At 38.2% G+C, this 24,978-nt stretch overlaps 1 protein-coding gene across 1 annotated transcript in view; it reads right to left on the minus strand.

Annotated features, from left to right (window-relative positions):
* Positions 1 to 15,827: 15,827 nt before the first annotated feature.
* The window catches only part of FRZB (frizzled related protein), a 31,510-nt gene continuing 22,359 nt past the window's right edge, over positions 15,828 to 24,978 (minus strand). Inside the window, exons 4-6 of the mRNA XM_049887599.1 lie at positions 21,031 to 21,235; positions 20,613 to 20,676; positions 15,828 to 17,347 (exon numbers count right to left, since the gene is read on the minus strand). Coding sequence (XP_049743556.1) covers positions 17,231 to 17,347; positions 20,613 to 20,676; positions 21,031 to 21,235 — 386 coding nt within the window. The 3' untranslated portion in view covers positions 15,828 to 17,230. The remainder of the gene's footprint in view (positions 17,348 to 20,612; positions 20,677 to 21,030; positions 21,236 to 24,978) is intronic.

Below are 24,978 nucleotides of genomic sequence, written 5' to 3' on the forward strand. Positions count from 1 at the left end.
CCCAAGACAGGAACCATTCCCAAAGCCAACTCTTCAGACAGGGAGTGGATTGGACAATGGGATGGAGAGGAATGCTGGGGAGGAGTGAGCTTCTTGGATCAAGTAGATACATGAGACTATGTGGGCAGCTCCTGTCTGTAGGGGAGATGGGAAGGCAGAGGGAGTCAGAAGCTGTCTGAATGGACAGGAAAATAGAGAGTGGAGAGGAGCATACTGTCTCGTTAGGGGGAGAGCAACTAGGAGTATATAGCAAGGTGTATATAAATCTTCGTATATTTTTATATGAGAGACTGACTTGATTTGTAAACTTTCACTTAAAGCATGATAAAAAATTTTTTTTTAATCTAATTTTAAAAAAAAGGACTCCCTGTTTTAACAATGCAGTTCAGTTTCACCCAGAGGTGCCCCAAAAGAAAGTTCTGGCAATCTACTTCCAAAATATCAACAATTGAAAATGCTGTGGAGCACAGTTCTGCTCTGACACACAGGAGGTCGCCAGGAGTTGGAATCTACTCAGCAGCAACTGGCTTGCTAGCCAATGTAAGCAATATATTTTGTTTGTTTTTTAAAGAGACCAAATGTATGCAGGAAACTTAAAACTCACCCCCTTGCCCAAAAAAAGTCTACCTACTTTACAGTCATTATTTCTAATAAAATTGCAACCGTGAGGAGCTACAAAGTAGTGAAAATTGGAATTTGAAATATAATGGGGGTTTTAAGAGCTTCTTTTAAATGTAGGCAATAATTAACATTACCCCCAGAAAAAGAAACCTGAACTTCATCCTTCACCCTTAACCGCTTTCGAATTACTGTGATTACTAATTAGTCAGGTCTATTGAGCTTTTTTATTGAGCTAAGGAGCCCTGGCGGTGCAGTGATTAAGAGCTTGGCTGCTAATCAGAAAGTCAGCAGCTCGAATCCACCAGCGGTTCCTTGGAAACTCTATGGGGCAGTTCTACTCTGTCCTATAGTGTCGCTATGAGTCAGAATATACTCCACGGCAACGGGTTCGGTTTTTGGTTTTTGTTGAGCTAAAGTTAAAATTGGACCTTTTATACCTTAAAAGTACATGAGTATCCAATACAAAGCAATAACTTTGTAAATATTAGTAGAATTTAAATGCAAAAAGCCAAATACAGAGGAGGCAATGCCCGACTTAACCTTGAAAGAAAGGGCAAAATTGCTGCGCTTTGAGAGGCAGCAAAAGATAATACCCCAGAATCACCATCACAAGGAATTAAAAATATTTTGTGTTCACAAGATCTTTAAATAAGATTGATTATATATTTTATTATAAAAATAAACCTACAGATTATAGTTGATAGCTTGGAAAAATAAAAATACAGACCTTTTTAAACTCATAAAAATAGGTAACAGTTGCTGAATTTTACCAGTAGCCAGGCCATGTTTTTCATTCACCATCTCATGTAATTGTCTCAAGTCCTGTTAGGTAGATACTGCTATTACTTCCCCCTTAGAGATGAGAAGGAATCCCTGGGTGGTGCAAACAGTTAACACTCTCGGCTACTAACCAAAAAGTTGGAGGTTCAAGTCCACACAGAATTACCTCGAAAGAAAGTCCTGCCAATCTACTTCTGAAAAGTCAGCCATTGAAAACCCCATGGAGCACAGTTCTACTCTGACACACATGGGGTTGCCATCAGTCAGAGTCAATGGTACCACAACTAGCTTGGTCTTTTATAGATGAGGAGCCTGAAAAGGTGAGACAAATTTGATCCTGGATTTACATCCAGTTCTGAAAGACTCCCGAGCTCACCCTCCCACCATGATGCTATTATAAGGGCTCATTTTTTACCTGTTATGGATTGAATTGTGCCTCCCCCAAAATACGTGTTGGAGCCCTAACCCCTACGCCTGTGGATGTAGTCCTGTTTGGAAATAGGGGTTTCTTTGTTATGAAATAAGGACATATCAGCATAAGATGGGTCCTAAACCTAATCATTTCTGACTTATAAAAAGAACAGATCAGACACACAAATGAGGGAAGACAGATGCCATGTGAAGATCAGCAAGTAACCAAGGAACGTCCAGGCTTCCTACAAAGTATGAGTTGACACAACTGATTTCAGCCTTCAGAGCTGTGAGAAAATAAATTTCTGCTCTTTAAAGCCACCCACTTGTGGTATTCCTGTCACAGCAAGCAGCACCAGGTAACCAAGACACCCTCCAAAGATAACCAACGCTATTAAAATCCCCAAGAATCTTTATCGCCAAGGTGCATGCAGTATGGGAATGAATTTCTTGGCACAAGTTGTGAAAGTGAGTGCCTGGGCTCTCAGATCCCTCTACTTTTTACTGCTTTTTTGCATTTGGCCGGTTATACTTTTTGATGCCTTCATGTATCATTTTTCCTCTGCATATTTCCCAAATTATGTGCAGACTGTCAAATACACATTTTTAGTCAATGCATTCGGCTTAATGGAAACAGTAACCAGAAAAAAAGATGTTTTGGTATTCTGGCATTTTTTAAACTCAGATTTTTTAATGCAATTGTAATCATCACATACATAATGTTGTCCTGCTTTACTGTTTCAATTATTTCATAAGCATTTCTTACATTATTAAACACTTTGACAAAAGTATTTTAATAGTTGATGATATTCTATTAAGTGGATAAACCATAGGTCTCTTAAACTAATCCTCTGTCATGTGACAGAAAGCTAAATTTGAAGAACAAAGTTTAACCAGCTCTTGCTTTAGCCCTAGAAGTCTAGAAACTAATCAGCATGCCCTGCTCTCAGAGTTGGTACCTAAAAAAAGGCTATTGCAATCAGTAAATTGCATAGCGCGTCACACTTGATCAGTTTTTGCCATATTAACAGTGATTACACATTTCTCAAGTTTCATAGGGAAGTCAGATAATTGACCACAGCTGGTAATATTTTATTTTACATGGACCACTACAGCTGGCGGAATTCCAGTCTAACCTTGAGCAGGGCTTTAATTGACTACAAACATTTAGGGGCACTGTCTTGTGCTAGCTGATTTTCTCTCTTCTGCTAGCTGATTTTCTCTCTTCTGCTAGCTGATTTTCTCTCTTCTGCTAGCTGATTTTCTCTCTTCTGCTAACATTTCATTTTGTATCTGAATATTTTCAGAACTACTCACAGCCAGGAGTTACATATCCTTCCCTAAGGCCAAAAGAGGACCCAGGATCCTGAGAAGCTTTATTCAAGAACAAAAAACAACCCCATGAACATTTAGGATCTATTACAGGCATTTCTACTCAGTGATGTTTTGACCCTGGATTTGAGCCCCTCAAGTTTTACAGCTGCTTCAAATCAATACCCAAGGACAGTAACTTCAGAGAACAGGTTTTGAATACCAGTAATTCTTGCCACAGAATTTTTGTAAGCAAGAATGACATGAAAATGAGAAGGGCAAAAGAGAAATAAAATACCTTTCCTACCACTTAGGTTTACAATCGCTTACTGATCTTTACCATATTTCACTTGAATCAATTGATTAAAAACAAAAGTGTTCTGTCTGTGTGTGCTGCAGCTTTGTATGTGTGTGTATACACACACACACACTTCTTATAAATTCTAGCCTTCTATAATACACTAATTTAAAAACTGATAAATCAGCATTTTAAAATTTGTGTGTATTCTAACTACATGCATGGCAAAAAACATAAAGGCGATTATAAATTATTTACTTTTCATTTGAAAACGAAGGTTTAAAATGTCTATTTTCATGGGGAACAAATCTTAGATTAAACTGCTGTATTTTTAGCAGCCTTCCAGCTTTTACATTCAGGATTTTTCAAAATCTTACTTTAAGAAAAAAAAAAGCTAAATCAGCCTCCAGTTTATAGGGGCCATTTTTCATTGCTTCTCCGGGGTTAGGGAGGACATTGCTGTCACACACACAGCCCATCAGGAGGTAGCGGGAATAGCTTTCAAGGTATAAGAAGTTTTGTTATTTTATCCCAGGGATTATTGCAATAGTCCCTAAAAACCGAGGCATCATTTGGAGTTTAGAACCATTTATAAATAATTTTTAAGTGGTAAAATACATGTCCAAGTTGCACGCTATTACTAACAAGAGAGTAACTTTTCACAGTTTAAAAAACTAGCAATTTAAGTTTATGTTACCATGGCAGACCTAATTGCTAACAAATGCAGCCTTTTTTTTTTTTTTTTTGACTCGGCCTAAAAGTTGCTTCCTTCCACTGGTGTCAGATGGAGCCTGTTGTGCTGGCTCAGTGTCTTTTGTACTATCACATGTGGGAATTTAGTAACCTTTTCACCGTCACAATTAGAAATAACAAAGAGGTATGTATTCATTCAGTATAAATTCTTAGCATTAATACTTGGCCCAGGACTGGTAAAGTTATTAGACTGGTTCATATCTGGTTCATTGTGTTTCCGCCTTGGTAAAATAAGCATTCAGCTAGAGTCCTCATGCTTAAGGATAGACACCAGTTTAAAGAGCAAAAGGCAACAGAGCCATTTAACTTTTAGTTAAGTGTTTTTCCACTAATTGGGCCACACATTCTTACAAGCACCAGGGCACACAGTTTTGTCCTGAGAAGATTTGCAAGCGTTTTGTGTGTCTTTTGTTAGTTCCAACATACGGCTTATCCTTGGTTTAGTAATTGCCTTTCATGCATAGTTAGGAGAAACAGCAGGCGACCTTTAAGTAAAGTTTTTGTAGCTTAAAGAGCCTCCATTCCTGTGTTTATTGTTGACAATTCAATTAGCATGCCAACGCAGCTGTGTGCTTTAGAAAGCAGGGTCAACCAGACTGCAGATACAAGTAATTTTATTAACATAGGAAACTGGGAGCAAAATTAGCTGTGAAGCGTTTATCTTGTGCTTACTAAAGAATACGATGGAGAGGGAAAGATGTAGTCGGTTTTCCCAAATTTAGATTAATCTTGTGGAAAGTCACAACCTTAAGCCATTTTTCCTTTAATGACTAATGAAAAGTTATTTCATTTTCTCACTCTTCAAGCTTGAACAAAAGCCACATTTGACAACAATGAGATGAAGACCTCATCTTCATTAAAGTTCTTCTTTTAATAAAAAAGTGGCTTTTTTTAACCAAAGAAAGGCAAACAAAATAAATACTATAAAACTTCTATTTTACATGTATTTTATGGATAATTCAGTCAGCCACAAGCATACTACATTATTTAGGCACTTGTAGTAGTTCAAATGTAATGTGTGAGAGATAGCCCAAATCATGCAAACAGGTATAAGTAGGTACCAGCTGAGCGGACTTGGATAACATGGGAGGAGCCTCTGGGGATGGAAAGGGCTCAGTAAGGGAGATTCCAGGACACGCTACTGGGCCTACTAATTGAAAGGCCTGAGAAAAAAAACTTGACAATCTGCTCCCCTAAAGACTGATAGCCTTGGACACCCTGTGAGGCAGTTTTACTCTGTCCTATAGGTTGCTCTGAGTCAGTCAACTCCAGGGCACACAATAACAACAGTACGGGGCAGTTTCTGGGCAGACGCTCCAGGTTCTGCCAGTGCATTCCCTAGGATGAGTGCTAGAGAGTGACAGCGACTGCCAATTCTCCGAATTCTGCCATGAGGTTGGCCACCACAGCACGTGTGACCGTCAGACTTCTGTGTGTCCCAGCCAGAAGCCAGAATAGGAGTCATTCTTCACAGTTCATGCTTTGCACTGATGACTTCCCAGGTGGCAACACTACTTCTTAATGACTTTGGTTTTACTTTGGACATCACAGTCGGCTTCCAGTTGCAGAAAAGCCTGAACTGGGGCCAGAGATGATAAAGGCTGTAACTTCGCAAGCAAACAGTACAGCATAGCTATTCCATCTGCCCTATTTAGTAACATACCAAAAATTCTACAAGGGCACAGAATTTGAAAACTATATACTTTTCTTTTCAGCACAATCAGCAAGGTCTCTTGAATCATTCCATTATAATCCTACTATCGTCTTAGCCTCTTTTCCTACCTTTTTCTAAAATGTTTTAATTTTACTGTTAATTTTTATTTCTTTAGGGTTTAACACTGACATGTCCAGCAATCCAAAAAGTATTATTTTCACTCATAAAATCCTCATATAGGCTTGCCCATTGTGCTTACAGCTCCTTTTATCGTTTTCTACCTTCCTCACTCCTGAGTTCTTTTTTCTTTTTCTTTTTCCTGGATTAGCCCTCCAGTCAAATACTACTAGATTTCAAAATAAATATTTCAGGAAGTGTGCACGTTAGGGGTGCAGGACAGAAGTCTCACAAAAATAAGATAGAAAACTCCTAGAGCACCAATTCTCATCAAAAAATAAGGGGAGGGGGAGGTTCTGAAATACAACGGAAACTAATTCGTGGGAAATTTCATATGGTGTTCTTTATGTCGCATGGTTACAGATGTCATCCCCCAAGAAACTTTGCAGCTGATTGATCTCCTTCCTGAACTCTGAAATTATATCCGCTATAAACTTTTTAGAATAATACAACTTTTAATGCATTTTCAATTACCGATTATGTATCCAAAAAACCAAACCCATTGCCATCCAGTCAATTCCGACTCATAGCGACCCAGTAGGACAGAGTAGAACTTCCCCATAGGGTTTCCAAGGCCATAATCTCTATGGAAGTCAACTGCCACATCTTTGTCCTGAGGAGTGGCTGGTGGGTTTGAACCGTCAACCTTTTGGTTAGCAGCCAAGCGCTTAACCACTGCGCCACTGATTTTGTATACTAATCTATATTCCTTAAGAAAAAAGTAAGAATTTTTCAGACCAATATAACAAATCACTTCCCTTATGGTATATCTTCTCAGCTCTTTGAAATTGGCTATAATGCTACAGACACCATGCACAAATGTGAATTTGTCAGGCATCCTCTACCTCAGATTCCATTGAATTATAGTTGACATTTAGGTCTTTCAGTTATACTTGGAAGAAGCTAGAAAGCCAGATTAGCCAATACTTCTTATTTGCAAAAATGCGTATTTAACTTTAGTAAAACATTTCCTAATTGAATTTTAAAGTCAAGGTCTTAATCCACAGGCAAGCACAATGTTGGCTACATCTCAGGTATGCTTGAAAAGTCTGGTCTGTTCATTGGTTGGAATGATTCAGTGGTGGTCATATAATTGTTCCTCACAGGCCACTAAGAAATGTAAACTAACTCGGATAACAAAGTTAAAGCCTGATTTATTAAGATGGTGTACATATTTCACATACCTAATTCATTCCTGCACTCCCGGATAGGATTAAAAGATGCAGAATTGTGTCTAAACCCATAATCCCTATCTATTACCTTCAAAGAGCTGTCAGCACTGACATTTATAAACATATACCTATATCCATTATAATATTAATAAATATCTTTCTAGATATTCCTAGCACAACTTTCTGTGATTACTGCAGCTCCCTGGCAGTACTTCTACCTAACCCCTACATTCCTTTACTAAGAATCCTGTAATTCCCCATGAAACTCTTCAATGTAACATTTCCTCTTAACCCTGTTTAGAGGCTTTGTCTTGCCTCAATTAAATTAGGGAATGAGGGACCAGTAGCGAGAAGCTATACCCACAGCTCTCTTCCAAGTTGTTAGCCTGACCTCATCAATGTGAAACATTTCCCTACTCTCTGGGGTGTGGTCTGAGAGGGGGACTGTAGTTTCTCCAGCCCTTCTCCAAGGAGAGCTAACTGCTGTACCCACGCATGTTTGGAGCTAACTTACCCCTTCTGAGCTTGAACAAGAAGACTGATACTTAAAACTTACTAAGATGATACTCGATGTTAAGTTTGAAATATTTTCAAATTTCAAATTTTATATGAAAATATAAGATACAGAACAAATACTTTTTTAAAAAAGCATAACTTTTATAACTATAGCTAAATATTTCGTGGGATTTGACATTTTCTTGTGCTAAAAACTGTAGTATAACTTTCCTGTAGCAGGAGTTATTATTAAATTCTAGAATCATCTATAAATGGAGCTCATTAGATGTTTTTCAGCCGTAGAGAAGCCCCTAGCTTACATGGTTTGCATTTGGTTTTACCTGCACTAGACAAGAGTTGGAAACTCTGGTTGCCTAGTGGTTAAGAGCTACGGCATGCTACAGCTGCTAAATAAAAGTTAAAAGTCGGCAGTTTGAACCCACCAACTGCTCCTTGGAAACCCCATGGGGCAGTTTCCTCTGTCCTATAGGGTTGGTATAAGTAGGAATGGACTCGACGGCAATGGGTGAGTATGGTAGATAAGAGTTAGAGCCCTGGTGGCACAGTGGTGAAGCGTTTGGCTGCTAACCAAAAGGTCGGCAGTTCGAATCCACCAGCCGCTCCTTGGAAGCTTTATGGGGCAGTTCTACTCTGTCCTATAAAGACTGCTATAAGTCGGAATCAATACAATGGCAATGAGGTTTTTTGGTTTAGACAAGAGTTATGGGGGTTGCATCCAGGTCTATAATGTTATAAAAATCTTGTTTGCCTTTCATCGAAAATCCCTTAAAGTCCTCAAAAAAAAAGAAAGAAAGAAACTGCACAAATTCAGGAATAAACTCTGCAGGGTCTTATGTATTTATATAAACAAGCTGCATTCCATTTATTGAGTAGCTCACGATTTGTGCCATTCATTTATTTGTGACAGATTGAACAGTCCACTGAAGTGTATATTTTATGGTTAAATTGATCTGAGCTAGGTTCATTATGGTGACAACCAAACCTCAACCCAATACTCTGCAGATTGGATCATAGCATGACTATATGCAACTCTAAGTTACAGGATATCAAAGACAAACTTCTGACTGGGAGCAGTTTCAGAATCAATCTGCATTCAAATAAAAAGGCACTCCAGTGAGAGGCACATTAAGATGTTTAAATTACAGGGCATGTGGTATTCATCAAGCAGCGAAGCCAGTTGTAAATCAAGTCTCTGGTGAATGGGTTAAACATACAAGAGTGTTTTAGTGCAGGAGCAACACTTCCGAAGATCTTTTTTTAGTTTTAGCAACTTAAATGTAAGTTCTAAGGAAACAGCAAAGAGTAAACGAGGTTTTTAAAAATAGCAACTACCAACAATATTTATATAATTTTTCACTATTACTAGGCATGCCAGGTTTAAAATAAGTGGTAATTAACATTCAGAACACATCTCAGTACATCAAACTGGAATGAATGGGAGAGAGAGAGCAAAAGAGAAAGGAGACTAGCAGTTTGAGGGACTTTTTAAAAGAATACCCCTTGTTCTTCCTTCTACTGTAGATTTTATCATTTTGTATTACATGTGGATTTTCCCTGCTGGGTTATCCTATTCCACTTCTTACCTTCAAATCGTAGCACTGAGACTTACAACAAAATAGGTGCTGAACATGTGTGCAAAGAAGGGGGCGCTCACATACGCAGGACTTTATTCTTCAAAAACATGCCTCTGCAGGACCAGAATATATTATTGGGTGGCCGAGTAGGTCTATGAGTAATTGTTTAAAGGAGGACAGTATAGGGAGTGGTTAACATCTCCCTTTCATGGCTCTTCTTCCCCTTTTCACCTCCCTTTCTCTACTCCATGCACTTTCCTGAAGCTTCTATGGCCTCTTTGGGCCCCAGCTACTTAATAAACTAATTAATACTAAGGAAATGTTGACTAGATATGTTTCATAAACTCTTGCATTTAAAGTAGGTCCCTGAAGAGAACACCGTTTGACCCAAAAGACTGAATGTCTAATGGTAAGATTCCAGGCAAAGTCTTGTTTAAGCACACACTTAAACGTTCTGAGTAGTTGTGTCTCTATGACATCAAAACCACTAATTTTATTAAGTCCAAAACATGATAAAATAATTCAGACTACTTAGTAAGCATTTGATCAGGCACACAAGGATGAGCACACAACAGCCTGCAGGCCAAATCCAGGCTAGTGCCTGTTTTTGTAAATAAAGTTTTATTGGAACATAGCCACACTCGTTCATGTATGGCTTGTCAATGACTGCTTTCAAGCTACACTGGCAGAGCTGAGTAGTTGAGGCAGAGACTGCGTGGTCCACAAAGCCTTAAGTATTTACTATTATTTGGCCCCTTTACAGAAAAAGTTGGACAATCCCTGGACCGGGGTGTTTTTTTTCCACCTGGTTTGTTGGCTATCTTCTATTGTTCCGCTAGAGGCTAGTCCAAGCCGTTTTGAGTTATCTTTATTTCCCAAGGTTCAATAAAATCTGCCTGTCTTTTGAGAACCCTCAGGGTATAGACTGGAATGCAGAGCCTGCACTTTTGAAGCATAAGCACTTTGTCTCAATATAATTTTGGTACTTCTGGAACACCCTAGGAAATGAAAAACACCAAGAAGCTCTTCTGACAAAATTCAGCTTTTATTGAGAACATGTATCTTCCCAAGTAGTCTCTCCTCAGCAACCTAAACTATGAACAGTAACCTATTTGGGGAGCTAAACTTTCACAAGTAACATTAATGGAGAATTGTTTTACTTGCTTTGGTCTTTTACATGAAGTAATTTACTATTTACTATAATAATAAATTATGAAACCTATTCCACTTAAAAGTTCAAGGGTTAAAGAAATTAATCTGGAATGGCATGAAGATATTCACCTTTCTAGAGGTTTACCGCCCTCTGTATTTAAAAGTGGTCCGAGTGCCATCTTAGTTGATTTGGTTCTCCCATTTCCAAAATAAATCATAGTATTTGGAATAACCAAAAATTTGTATTGGTGATAAAAAATATTTGTAAAATTGAATGCTATGTAGTTTTTCCAAATTTTTATTTTGTTTAAATTGAGTGAGTGAGTATTCATCCAGTTTCCTGATCATGCTACTAAGCTGGTGGAGGAAAAGAAAAAGAATTTTAATCTTCCATTTGAGGATGAGTTGAGGGGATATTGAGTCTGGCATCTTAAGGATGGAGGAGGGAGAACAGGGGAGGGAGTAGGATCTCTTGGAAGTCACTTTTTCTTCTAGGCTTAGTAAGTGCTCACTGGAGCCCCAGTTGAGAACTGCATACCTCACAGAGAGCATTTGGGAGCAAAAGGCAGAATAGCCTTGAAACTTATTGAGCACTTACCGTGCCCCAGGCACTGCTCAATAGACTCTGCCCAGTTCAACTCACTTGACCCTGAGGCTTGTCTGGAACTCAGAGAGTAGATTTCAACAGCCAGGGAGTTGCAAAGCAAGAATTTTAATGAGGTGCCCTAATACCAAAGCTCTTTTCAAGGTGGGTAAAGGAGCCATTTTTGACTGAATGTCTCAAAATACTGTCCCTCAGGACATAGGAGAGTTTGGGCAGCTGGAGTTACAGGCTGATGAGTATGTGCAAGAGAAGCTTGCCACAGGATGTGAAAGTTTTTCTTGGTAAAGGACGAGACTGCCTGAACTGGTGATCTAAAAGAAATGAAGAGGAGCTTCATGGATATTGATCAATGGATTTAAAGAATATCAGTTTCTTCTATTTGCTTTGTGTGTTTTTTTTTTTTTTTTCCTGGCAATTCTGAATATACTCACTGCAGGCAAGCATTTGATTTAATTAGCCAAGCAATATGAGGAGAAGCAGGGTAGGTGAAAATGGCCAGAAGTGAAAGAGATGAATGCGTGCAGACAGGACAATGCAGACTTTGCAGGTTGATTATTTCCTGGGCTTTGTGGTTCTTTTTTAAATTGTATTTTCCTTCTGGTTCTTTTTAAATCTTTGATATAACACGAGTTATAGGGCATAGGGAAAGAGTTGTTCAGTGAGGGTTTTTTTTTTTTTTCATATTGATCTCTTCTTTCACCCAATTCCCCCACAGTTCTGTTCAGTGTTAGTACAAGGACCCCATATCTGGAAAGCCATGATTCCCCCAGATCACCAATATAATGTAGAAATAAAGACAGAGTGAACCTGATCAGCTTTATTTATTAGCTTTATTTAGCATGCAGTACAGACAAGAAAGGAGCCCTGGTGGTGCTGTGGTTAAGCCATCAGGTGCTAACTGAAAGGTCGTGGTTAAAACCCATCAGCCGCTCCACAGGAGAAAGATGTGGCAATCAGCTTCGGTAAAGATTACAGCCTAGGAAACCCTAGGGGCAGTTCTACTCTGTCCTATGGAGTAACTATGAGTTAGAACCTACCTGACAGCAGCGGGTATAGGCAAGAAAGAGGCTGTTTCCTGTTTCACAAAACATTGAACATCTCGAAGCTATCTTGAGCCTCATAAACCACCCCTGCCCCACCTTTGTCAATGTCCCAACTTTCTCAAGTTCCAACCCTATAAACACAAAATTAATCCCATTTCATAACGTTAAATGGATGGGTAGGTGCCTGTTTGGAAGGGTGGCCACGTCCCTTTGGTTAGTGGTGAGTTCTTTTCTGCATTTTTTTCATTTCTGTGTCAGCCTCCTTAACAGTCCACAATTTCTTTCTTTTTGGATGGACAAGCTTTCCTGAGCACATTTTTTCTTTTCTTCATAGAACCATTCCTTGAGTTCTCAACACCCACCATTCAAAATAAAAACACAGAGAACGTTTGCATTTCACCCAAAGAACAACAGCTTTAGTTGTCTTTCAACAATACGTTGAATCCCTGCCACAAGGAAAATAATTAATAGAAGAAAAGCTGGGGAAATTAGGTAATATAGAATAGTTTTCTTTCCAGATTCTGAAGGGTTCTGGTGATGGGAGGGATAAGCAGAATGATCTAAGAACAAGAAATGAGAGTTGCCAATGGATAGTCATCATTTTATTTGTAGTAACCATCAACCTTTAATGTCAACTTTCTTCCTGGCCTTGTTGAATACTATTAAATCTATATTTTTGTCCAAATTCAAGGGAAAACAGAAACTTAAAAATTACCATTTTTATTCTCCTGAGAATCATGTACCTTTAAATTATTGATGCCAAAAGATTCACTAAGTTGTTCATTTACCTTCCTGTCCTGTACAAGAAGCAGTCCATTAAATTTTGAATTAATTGGTGAGGACAACTGAAGAGTTGATGTGACAGTATGTTAGGTCAGATTCAGGACTAAGTTATATAGACTTTATGACATCCAGTCGATAGACCTTAGTTTAAGAAAAAAATATATATATCAGTAGCCACTATACAACTGGCACTATGCTTTTTTTTATGAGATCAGGATGTTTTCACCCTTTTATTGACAGTTGCACTATGGAAAAACTATACCCTGAGAAAAAAGAATAAGAGGATATGAGGCCCAACTTTGCTCCTTACATGCCTCTGAAGTTCTAAACCCTCAGTGTGTTCATCTATAAAATGGGAATACCTTCTTCACAGACTTTCAAGGGTTAAACGACGTAATACACATGCAAGTGTTTTATATAGAGCCCTAACCACTATAAAAAAAAAAAAACAGTATTATTACCCAATAGATAATTACTAAAAGGCCTGGCTTATACTGCTGTTAATACAGCTGGGAAGCATATTTTAAAATTCTTAAGAGGTGGATTTCAGTAAAACAGTGTTAGAAATCTCTGCTTCACCTCATTTTTACCATCTTCTTGAACACTTGTGTTAATAATATATTAAAATTTATAGTGTTAGGTAAACACCAATCTTGAAATATTTCTTTTTAGTCATTTAACCTGTTGAAATGTAATAGCAAATAATTTCTTGCAAAAGTCAATAAGTAGTGCTATTTACTCACAGTGATTGTAGCCTTCTTAATAATATATATATTGTTGCCTTCTTAAATAATATATAGCAGATGTGGAAAGACATAGGCTTGTCCCACCCCACCCCCAAATACTCAGTGCAACATATGGTACCGAATCAGATTACACTGTCTATGTGACACAGTGAAATACTCACATATATATGCATAAGAGAGTCCAACTTTGCTGTTATTTTAATTTTTGCCAGATTATTCAGCACACATCAGGTACTTCCCTTTAATTTTTGAGTAAGAAAAGTGAAATCCTAAAGGTGAATAAAATGTTCCAAAATTTTTTAAATTAATCTTATAGATCTCAAGGTTACTAACTAGGATACATGTATATTAAAATTTTAATTTCTTTGAAAGTGAGTACCTGCCAGTAAAACTTGTAGAGAGACACTGATGAGCATATTTGTACCGTGGCAACTACAACATAGGAATGGCTTTGCAGTCTGATAAGGAATGTGGCCATCATCATACAATCATGTCATCCCCCAACAGATGCCTGCACATAATTTATTAATGCAAGATATGGCAACTATCAAATTGGAAACCAAATATGCTTTACTCATGGAATTTATATCATTAGAAATTTTAAAATAGCTTACAGAAGCCTAATAGCAATGAGCAAAACCAAACGTTGTCAGTTTAGAGCATTGAAAGAGAACATGGTAAAAACACTGCTGAATCTAAGAATCTGGTCCTCCTTGGCTTATAAATATTATATTTTTATATTTATTGAGCATAAATTGTGTCAAATCTCTATACAGAAACTGAATATACAAAAAAAAAAAAAACTTCAGGAGGCAGAACCATCTGTGGCTTTCATTGTACACCAAAACATTTCAGCACTTAAAATTGTTCTTACTATACTTTGAAAGAGTTGTTAACATTTTGTGGATTTGAGATACCAGTTCCTTTAAATTTCATGCGGTCAATCTTTGTTCTTATTCCCTACTTGAGATGAAAATGGCATGAAAAAAAAAAAACTGAACCATGCAGAAGCATTACTTTCCAGTCCTCCGTCCTCATACCTCAATTGAGGCATAAATACCTCAGTTGAGGATCATGGTTTCACAGGACATCCCAGTCAATTGGCCTAATAACATGCCCAGTGCTTCTGCTCTACTTCCTAGTTCACTGTATAGTGCTGGGGTCTTAAAAGCTTGCAAGCAGCCATCCAAGCCACAATAATTGATCTCTATTCACTTAGGGCAACAGAGGAAGAATGAAAGTAAGAATAGGAGAAAGAAATGGAATATGAAGTTAGTTGCTTCATGAACAACTGCCTCCTTTGCCATGAGACCAGAAGAACTGGATGGTGCCCAGCTACCATTACTGAACATTTTGAGCAAAGATTCTATAGAAGAATCTTGATCAAAAGGGGAGAAATACAGAACAGAATTTCAAATTCTCATGGATTCCAAGCTTTCTGGACCCATGGAGACTGGATGAACCCTTGAAACTATTGCCCTGAGATAATCTTTAAACCTTAAACCTAAAATATCCCCTGAAGTCTTCTTAAAACCAAACAATAGTTTAGCTTAACTAGTAAAGAACGTCTGCCTGGAACATTACATCCTTTCAAGATCTATCTATACAGGATCGAATCAACAAAGGCAACTCAAAAGATTACATAGGAAACTTAGGGGGCAATGAATTAATATTAATGGGAGAAGAACAACTCAGGAAAGGTGGTTCAGAATGGTTGCACAACTTGAAGGATGTAGTCAATATCACTAGCTTGTACATCTAGAAGCTTTGAATTGCTGTATGTTTTGCTGTATATATTCTTAACAACCAGAACAAAATAAAATATTAAAAAAAAACAAGAAGAGAGACACTGAAGTACAGTTCCTCCAGCGTGGCATTTCATTACCACCCTGTGAAATCCAAATTCATTTTAAGGCCACAACAGCACCATCTAGAGGAAGATGCCCCTGCCCTAGCCATCTGAGAGTAATGCCTGAACGGCAGTCATCGAAATTACCTGAAAACAACCATACAGTAACCCAAAAGATTATGCAATCTTCATGTTTGCAAAGGTGGGATTTCTTTCTTCTGGGATTAGGGAAATTGTCGGGGCCAGTCGGAGGATGGGGCATTCTCTTAATTCCCAGAGAGAATTTAAATGAGTCATTATTTACTATTTTAGAAAACTTGTTCCGGAATGAATTTCATCCTTGCATGATTGTCCTCATAAAAGGAAACACAGTACCATTCTGCTTCGTAATTGTTTTATTTTTAGCATATCATAGCTTAGAAATTTGTTGCTACTAATATCAGACATGTAAATTGACAGAAATGAAACTTTCAGATGATTGGCACGGCTCTAAAGAATCCTGCTGGAGGAAGCCAGGAAAAGCATCATCTGTTCTCGTGATCACTGGGGATCATGCTGCAGTCTGGGTAACGAGAATGTGCATTTGGCTCCAGTATCAAAACAACCTCTCTCCTGACAACCACGATTCCTTTTATTAGACATTATTTTACTGAGTAGTAAAAAAGCATAACTCCAAAGGATAAAGTGCAGGCCAGCACCAGCACGTGGCCTGGTAATTCAGTCCAGCTTGGGTGTGAGTGCACAGACACGTATGTATACAAATACAGACAGAAACACACACACGTTTAAAAAAAAGTGTACATTTCACCATCCAGCAAACGATAGCATCTTACAGAGCTATATACCTTTTAAAAATAACACCCTGTTGCACGCACATACAGACTTTCTTTTCCTGGTCAATGCACAAGTCAGATTTATTTTTTAAAAAAGACTCACACCAATGGGTTTGTTTAAAGGGAAGCAAATTAAAGGGAGCTTTGCTGATAGCAGCAGATGTCTAGTTATAATTCACTTCCCTAATGCTGGTTAATATATTCACGAACAAAGCAAATGGATTGCCAAAAAACAAAACAAAAAAAGCTACTGTTAAAGAAAGCCCCAGCAGCTACTGGTTTCAGTTGTGTTTCTCAATCAGGCGAAATGTTCTTTCCACAGTTCTTAACCCTATTTATTTTGCTTCCTGCCAATCTTGCAAATAAATCATCTTGTGTGTCATTTCCTTATAAATGCTTCCTGGTGCTTGATTGTGTTGCCTGTGATTTGATTTCAAACTGCCATTTTACCTTTATAAACATTTAAAACAGCCTAAGTGGGAAGAGAATGCCCAAAGGCAGAGGAAAATGAAGCTGTAACTAGATCAGCAGAGTGTGTTTTACAACATACCTAGTTTTCTGTGTTTCCCAGAAATCTCTCTCTGCATCCAATCCTGCATTCCCAAGCTGGGTAAATTAACATCTGGGAACTGCAACGAAGAGGCCCTGGCATCAACATGTTTAATTTATTATTATTATTATGGCAAAAGAACAGATTTCCCATGATTAGTGAAATAGAAAATATATAATTATTGAAGGATCTGCAGCCAGACCCCAAAAAGTGGGGGGTGGGATGGGGGGGTGGGGAGGAGAGAAAAGCAACAAAAGAGGAAATAGAAGCAGTATAAGTTACCACATGATTTTTGTAGTAAACAATAGAATATGACGTGCAATAGTGCAATTTTCCTTTGCTAGTACAGCAATGCAAGTCTCAACAGGAAGTCCACTGATCGTACTTTTTTGCATTTCAGAATTTAGTTGCTTGCTTGCCGGGGGTTAGGGTGCCTGCCAGACTTCTGACTCGGAGTGGAATCGCTCTGGCTAGAGACACTTTTACTCAGTCCGAGATGACGGAGCTTCGTATCCCAGCGCTGTGAAATTTAAAACAGAAAATGTTCACAGGCACATACGCCAGGGCCATTATTTCTGTATTATTGCAACAACAGAATACGACTGCAAAATCAGATTGTTAAAGCATTTTACTACTGTTCCGAAAGCATAAAATCCATAACCCGAGGCAACAACTAAATCGATATTAGATGGACAGAGTCCTCTGATGTGAAAAAACACAAAGCGAAGTTGGCCATCCATCCTGTAGTTCAGTAATGCTGTCATAAAATTTCATTGTCCCTAAGTGGGGATACAAGTATCTACTAAAATCTGTGGGGTTTCCTTGATATTACGCGACCCTGGTCTTCAAAAATTCTCAGCAAATGGGAGATTTACTCAGAGAATTCAAAGGAAAGGCTATTATTCTTCATCTTCCTCTTTTAAAACTCCTAAGACAAGAACATAGCCTTTTAAAACTTGTGTGAAGTGAGTAGTTTTAAAAAATGGAGATTTTGGGAGACAAGGTCCTGCCCTCCATTCCAACTTTACAAAGCAGGCATTACCAATATGGGTTGATAGCCACCATCAAGTTTACTGGTATTTTATATTAACAATATTAATAGTGTTACATGTAATATAATAAGAGGAAGCTATATTATGGGTTTTTTTTAGGTAGTGAATAAGAACAAGAGACTACAGCAGTACTTCTCAGACTTCAGTAGACATAGAAATCACCTCAGGATCTCATTAAAATGCAGATTCTAACTCAGTATTTTGGGGATGAGGCCCAAGATTTTCATTCCTAACAAGCTCCCGGGTGGTGCTGATGTTGCTAATCCAGGGACCACATACACTATGAGTGGCAAGGAGCTAACATCAGATGGCCCAAGTTTAAATTCTGGCTTCACTTCTCACTGCGAGAAGTTTCTGGAACTCACCAGTCCTTATTTTCATCATTTATAACAATGAAATTAATAAAAGAATCTTCTAATAAGGCTGTTCTGAAGATTAACTGATGAAACTGTTAAGTGCTTTAAAAAGCTTAGCACTTAATTAATATTAGCTACTGTTAAAAAAAATTTTTTTTTTTTACTGTTGGTAGCTAATATTTTCTATTACTGAAAGTAACAAATCTTCATACACTTCACCCTGAAATTTAAAATGTATTGTTTTTCTATCTAAAAAGGTTACACAGTGTGATTATCAACTCCCAAGGCAGCCCAAATACTTTGGCTTGAACAATCTACCTTAACAAAGGCTTAAGTAGATAACCAATTGCAAGGCAATACCGTAAGGTCTTTTTAAAATTTTTGATCTGCTGAGAGAAATATCAGCTGAAAAGGCAATACTTATTTAAAGCAGAAAAAGCGAATTTCCTCCATAAACCCTTGCTTACATTCCCAAATTGACTGGAACAGTACAGTAAGGGTCTCAATCATTCTAGCCAAAAGAAATTTTTCCACCCAAGCCTGTTAGCCCTAAGAATCTGGATATGAAGTAAAAATTGTTTAAGTTAATGGTTCATTTCTTCCCTCTAGCATGGTTAAATCCAGACATAAAATAAATGACCTCACAATAATAACTTTTGTGAATTCCCTATAGAAGGCAATGGGAAATATGTTCCCCTCATTAAGAAACAAGACAAACGAGTCACGTGCCTTGGGTCTTGACATGATAATATTGTTTTGGTACCAAGAAAGGAGCAGCGAGCCTTATTACATGCTTAGCAGCAGGGATGCTGAAAGCTCTTCCAACTGGTACAGGAATTTAGGACAAATTCCTGTTCTGCATTAGCAAGCAGAAAACCAAATTAAAAGGACACAGTAAGAGATTCCAACATACCGAAGAAGAGCCACTTTTTCTTTAACAAACACCAAACTTATTGAAGAGAGAGATAAAGAACTGCCCGAAGCCTGAAATTGAAGTAGATCTCACTTTTGACAAAAACACTGGGGTGTGGGTTAAAATACTGGCTGGAGGATTGTTTCACTATGAAAAATAATTCTCTCTACATTTCTGTAGGTCACTTAAACCCAAATGTGTCTGCTGTGTCAAGTGCCAGATGTATAAGATAAACTGCCCAGGGGTGTTTAACCTACTCTGCAAAAGTTTCCCAAGCCTTGCAGCTCACAGAAGGAGGAGGATGTATTACGTTTGGTACAGATCCCACTCCTGTCACACATAGCCTTTTAACTTCTTTGCCCTCTATGCAGACTCTCCCACATTCTTTTCTTTGACATGGACTTGCTTAGGGCAGTAAGAAGAAACAAAGCCTTCTATAATAAAGTAGTTTACCTGGTGATTTTTTTTTAAATGTATCAACTCCATATCTAAGATCATCAGCCTAAAAATAAAGCTACATTACTGCTTTAAGGGTCTAATTTGGTCAGATCTCTTATACACAGATGAATGCAGCCGCACCTTACACATAGGAATCGGTGTCTATGTATTGGGACAGACACTGGCAGTTTCCTACTCATCACTTATCTCCTCTTCTTTGACTCATGGAGTCCTCGGATGATACAAACTGTTCATGCACTCGGCTGCTAACTGAAAGGCTGGAGGTTCGAGTCCACTCAGAGGCACATCAGAAGAAAGGCCTGAAGACCTACTTCCCAAAAAATCAGCCATTGAAAAACTCTATAAAGCACAGTTCTACTCTGACACACATGCGGTTGCCATGAGTCAGAATTGGCTCCAAGGTGACTTTGGTTTTTTTCTTTTTCCTTGACTCACAGAAACACAATTTTATTCAGGGAAGCAATATGCCCAGTTAAAAAACTACATTCCCCAGCTTCTCTTGCAGTTAGGTATGGACATGAGATCCAGTCCTAATCAATGAGATATAAGCAAGAGTTACTGGATGAGGATTCTGGGAACCCCTTTTTCCTTCCCTTTCTTTCTGCCTATAATGGAGACTTGATGCTGGAGGTGAGTAGCCATCTTGTGACCTCCAAGTGAACTTGAGCATAGAAGCAATACTCTTCAGAATGGCCGAGTAGAACACCAGAAGGAGCCTGGAGCCCTAATGGCAATGTGGAGCCACCCTGTCAGCACTGGACCTCTAGGCTTCTCATTGTGAGAAGCTAGACAACTGTAGTTAGGTCACTGATACACACGCTGAGGAATTTGTTCCTTAAAGGAAGTGATCATCAAAGGCAAACTCAGTCCTTAGCTGTTTTAGATATATTTATCTCAGATTTTAGAATTTCCCATGTAGTTGAGGGCAACTACCTAATTTAAATGACAGATGGCTGGTTTTTTACTTCGTCAGTATGTTACTTTCGATATGAAATACAGGCTTACCTTAACTTTTTTACCAAGTCGATCCTTCCATTTCTCAGCTATAGAACCTTCCACCAAGAGTAATCTGTATATTGTAAAAAAGCAATCATTTTTGAAAGGTTAGAACATACCACTGATAAATACGAGAAATCGGTGCTAAAACTTACCTGTTTCGATCTAGACTGGGACACCAAATTTTAGAGCAGGAATTCTTAACCTTTTGGGAGTCACTTTAAGAATCAAATAAAAGTTATGGCTCCTCCCCCCAGAAAAAAATGCACACCCACACATTGCATACATACACTTGTGTATTCAATATGTAAAAATGTGGGACCTAACAAAAACCCATCTATGATTTCCTGAAAGGTACACAGAACCCAAGGGTAAGATCTCTAGAGAGAAATGCAACCAGGGTGGGATAGGCAAAGGAGTGAATTACCTGGAGCGTTCCTCATCTTCGTAGCCCATGATGATGTATTCCTCATTAACGCTGAGTGGAGGGCACAGGCAGCCAGAGCTGGTATAAAGGTTCACAGTGTCCCTTGGAATGTTTACCAGAGAAGCCTTCAGAATCTCCTTCACTTCGACTACTGCAGTCACCTCGTGGCACTTAGACTTTACCTCTTTAACTTTTGCCCGAATGACTGAGATAAAAGACAACAAACCTGATATAGTGATATGATACACAATAGGTGCCTCATTTGAAAACAAAAAAGTAGGCTCTTTTCTTGTCAATTCTTATCCACTTGATGCTCAATAAGTCATCCAGATATTTTTGCCTTAAACTGTACAGAGTGACAAACTAAGCAACACACCTGCCCCCTTGATGCTTAGGCCCATCCCATTCCAATGGTGTGTATGTTTGTGTGTACATATATATACACATGTGGGCATGTGCTTCATTGTGAGAAATACATTTAAATAATCAAGAGTTAAGTGAATATCCTGATATAATTTTCTTCCAATTCTAATTGCTGCCTACAGGAATTTAAACTATGTTAACTTCACCATAGGTCAAGGCTCAGTACTCAAATATGCTTTGTTTTCTTGCCAAAATGATTTCATCAAGTCTATTAATGTATTTTCTAAAGAGTTGGGGCAGGAGGGGTTCTTTAGTGTTATAAAGTTGTCCTGCCTCATTGTATTCTCAAATTGAATCTGTGATCTTTTCATCTTCCTGACCTTAGCTCACTGTTCGGACATCAGCTGCACTGCTCCTTTGTTTCAGTAGAGATTATTTTTTTATACATTTTATTTATGAGTAAAAATTGTCACACCAGACCTTATTTCATTCATCTGCTTTGAAGTCAGACACTCCAACATTCCTTCTGCTATGGAATATGTTCTAAAACATCAATTCCATCCATCTACTTCTCTCAGTGGATACTCTGGGGCCCAATTTATCACCTAAGATTCAGCTGACTTCTCAATCTAAAGACAAACTACCTTAAAAAAGAAGTCATTCCAATTGCAGAGCCCAAGTATTTGACTCAGAAGCTAAAATGTACAGTTCTGCTTCTTTTATGTAGCTTTCTTTTTTGAGGAGAGCCAAATTCTTTAGATTCCTATTTCAGGTAAATGAGCTTTTTTTAAAATAATTTTTATTGTGCTTTAAGTAAAAGTTTACAAATCAAGTCAGTCTTTCACATAAAAACTTGTATACACCTTGCTAAAAAAAAAAAAATATATACACCTTGCTACATCCTCCCAATTACTCTCCTGGTAATGAGACAGCCCGCTCCCTCCCTCCACTCTCTTTTTGTGTCCATTTTGCTAGCTTCTAAACTCCTCCACCGTCTCATCTCTCCTCCAGGGAGGAGATGCCAACATAGTCTCAAGTGTCCACCTGATCCAAGAAGCTTACTCCTCATCAGCATCCCTCTCCAACCCATTGTCCAGTCCAATCCCTGTCTGAAGAGTTGGCTTTGGAAATGGTTCCTGTCCTGGGCTAACAGAAGGTGTGGGGGCCATGACCAACGGGGTCCTCCCAGTCTCAGTCAGACCATTAAGTCTGCTCTTTTTATGAGAATTTGGGGTCTGCATCCCACTGCTCTCCTGCTCCCTCAGGGTTTCTCTGTTGTGTTCCCTGTCAGGGCAGTCATCAGTTATAGCCGGGTACCATCTAGTTCTTCTGGTCTCAGGATGATGTAGCCTCTGGTTCATGTTGCCCTTTCTGTCTCTTGGGCTCATAATTACCTTGTGTCCTTGGTGTTCTTCACTCTCCTTTGATGCAGGTAGGTTGAGACCAATTTTTAATTGATGCATCTTAGATGGCTGCTTGCTAGCGTTTAAGACCCCAGACGCCACTCTTCAAAGTGGGATGCAGAATGTTTTCTTAATAGATTTTATTATGCCAATTGACTTAGATGTCCCCTGAAATCATGGTCCCCGAACCCCTGCCCCTGCTACACTGGCCTTTGAAGTTTTCAGTTTATTCAGGAAACTTCTTTGCTTTTGGTTTAGTTAGTTGTGCTGACCTCCCCTGTATTGTGTGCTGTCTTTCCCTTCACCTAAAGTAGTTCTTATCTACCAACTAATTAGTGAATACCCCTCTCTCACCTTCCCACCCTCCCCACTCTCGTAACTACAAAAGAATGTTTTCTTCTCAGTTTGAACTATTTCTTAAGTTCTTATAATAGTGGTCTTATATAATATTTGTCCTTTTGCAACTGACTAATTTCACTCAGCATGATGCCTTCCAGGTTCCTCCGTGTTATGAAATGTTTCACAGATTCTAAATGAGCTTTTTTTTAAAGAAAGGACAAAAAATAATATGCGTGAGGAATGTACTTCGTAGTTCAATCAAATATCGGAGACCAAATGGGCAGCTCCTGTCTGGAGGCAGGATGAGAAGGCAGAAAGGGACAGAAACTGGTCAGATGGACACAGGAAACCCAGGGTAGAAAGGGGGAGTGTGCTGTCACATTGTGGGAATTGCAGCTAATGTCACAGAACAATATAAATTTTCGAATGAGAAGCTAACTTGAGCTGTAAATTTTCAGCTAAAGCACAATTAAAAAAAAAAAAAAAAAAGAAGAAAGAATGGAGAGTTTGAAAATGCCTAGGGAGAAAGAAGTAAAACTGTGAATTAGTGAGAAGCCAGGGGCTTTTGCCCAGGTACCCTTACTGCTCTAGTTCAATATCCATGAAGATTATCCAAAAGAAGCCACTTTTTAAAAGCTTCTTAGGCACATATCTGCAAACCACTTTCATCGGCATCCCTTTCCACACATTTCAGGGGTTTTGGACTACAAAGGAATGAGAAAAATAATCCATGAAAATATAAAGCCAGCTAATAAACTGTTCTCCTATCAATTCTCCAACTTCATCAGAAATTGACTCAGCAATATTTCAATAGTACAGTATATGAACAAGAGAAACAAAGTCACTAATTAATTCTACAAACTTCAGCACCAAATCTTATTTTTTCTTCAGCAAATTATTTGCCTGAAGTATGAGAACTTGTAGCAAGCTGTCCAGTTGTCCCTGCTTGGTGAGATTTGCAAGGAGTTCCTTTCTATTAGTGTTCTCTCTATTCTGTATTTTAATAAAAAATGAGATTAATCTTTTTGAAATGTCATTTGGGAAAATCAGATGATAAGTTCACAATCCTAGCTAGCAGATTTTTTGTGTGCGTATGTGTCCTGGTTAAGTGACTGAACTTCATGGCATCCATCAAATACTAGAGATTAGTAAACTGTGCAATGTTCTCAAACTAATGATTTATTTACCCAGTGTTCCTATTTTCATTAGAAATTTTTAACACATGTACCCACTCCAAAATAAATCTCTCTCTCTAAGACTTATTTTATTATCCAACTAATTTTGCCAAAGCTAAAGAGTTTTTGACTGAATTAATCTGAATGAAGCAGCCTGTTATTTTTTGTGTATGTGTGTCTCAGTTATCAATTGCTCCCACCCCCACTTTGATTTCTTGATAGATGCAAGCAGAGATATGACAAGAAAGATAAAAATTAACATACTGTGGAAGTAAAAATTTATTTTTTCAGATTTTTTTTCTTCTAACTAATCCTTTGAGTACCTGTCTTCGCCAAATAAGCTGAAAGCTCCAGACAAATTAAAACCCTTCAACTATGGGCAAGGTGGTTACCATTTGGCTATGAGAAAGAAATTATCTGCCCCCTTCCATTTACTTTTTTTTTTATACCCCATATTTTATAATATTCACTCAACTTCTTTCTTTAAGATCTTCCCTTTCCATGACTTGTAAATACTAGTATTTTAATGTTTACCAGAAATATCAGCACCAACCATTGCAGCACTAAGGAAGTTGAACAAAGTAAAAATTAATAAAAAGACATAAAATAAATACCAACTCAACCAAATTTCCCAATTCACCTTCTTTATATTTGTGCTTTTGTTTCTA

Source organism: Elephas maximus, chromosome 6 (genome assembly GCF_024166365.1).
Source record: "Elephas maximus indicus isolate mEleMax1 chromosome 6, mEleMax1 primary haplotype, whole genome shotgun sequence".
Lineage (NCBI taxonomy): Eukaryota > Metazoa > Chordata > Mammalia > Proboscidea > Elephantidae > Elephas > Elephas maximus.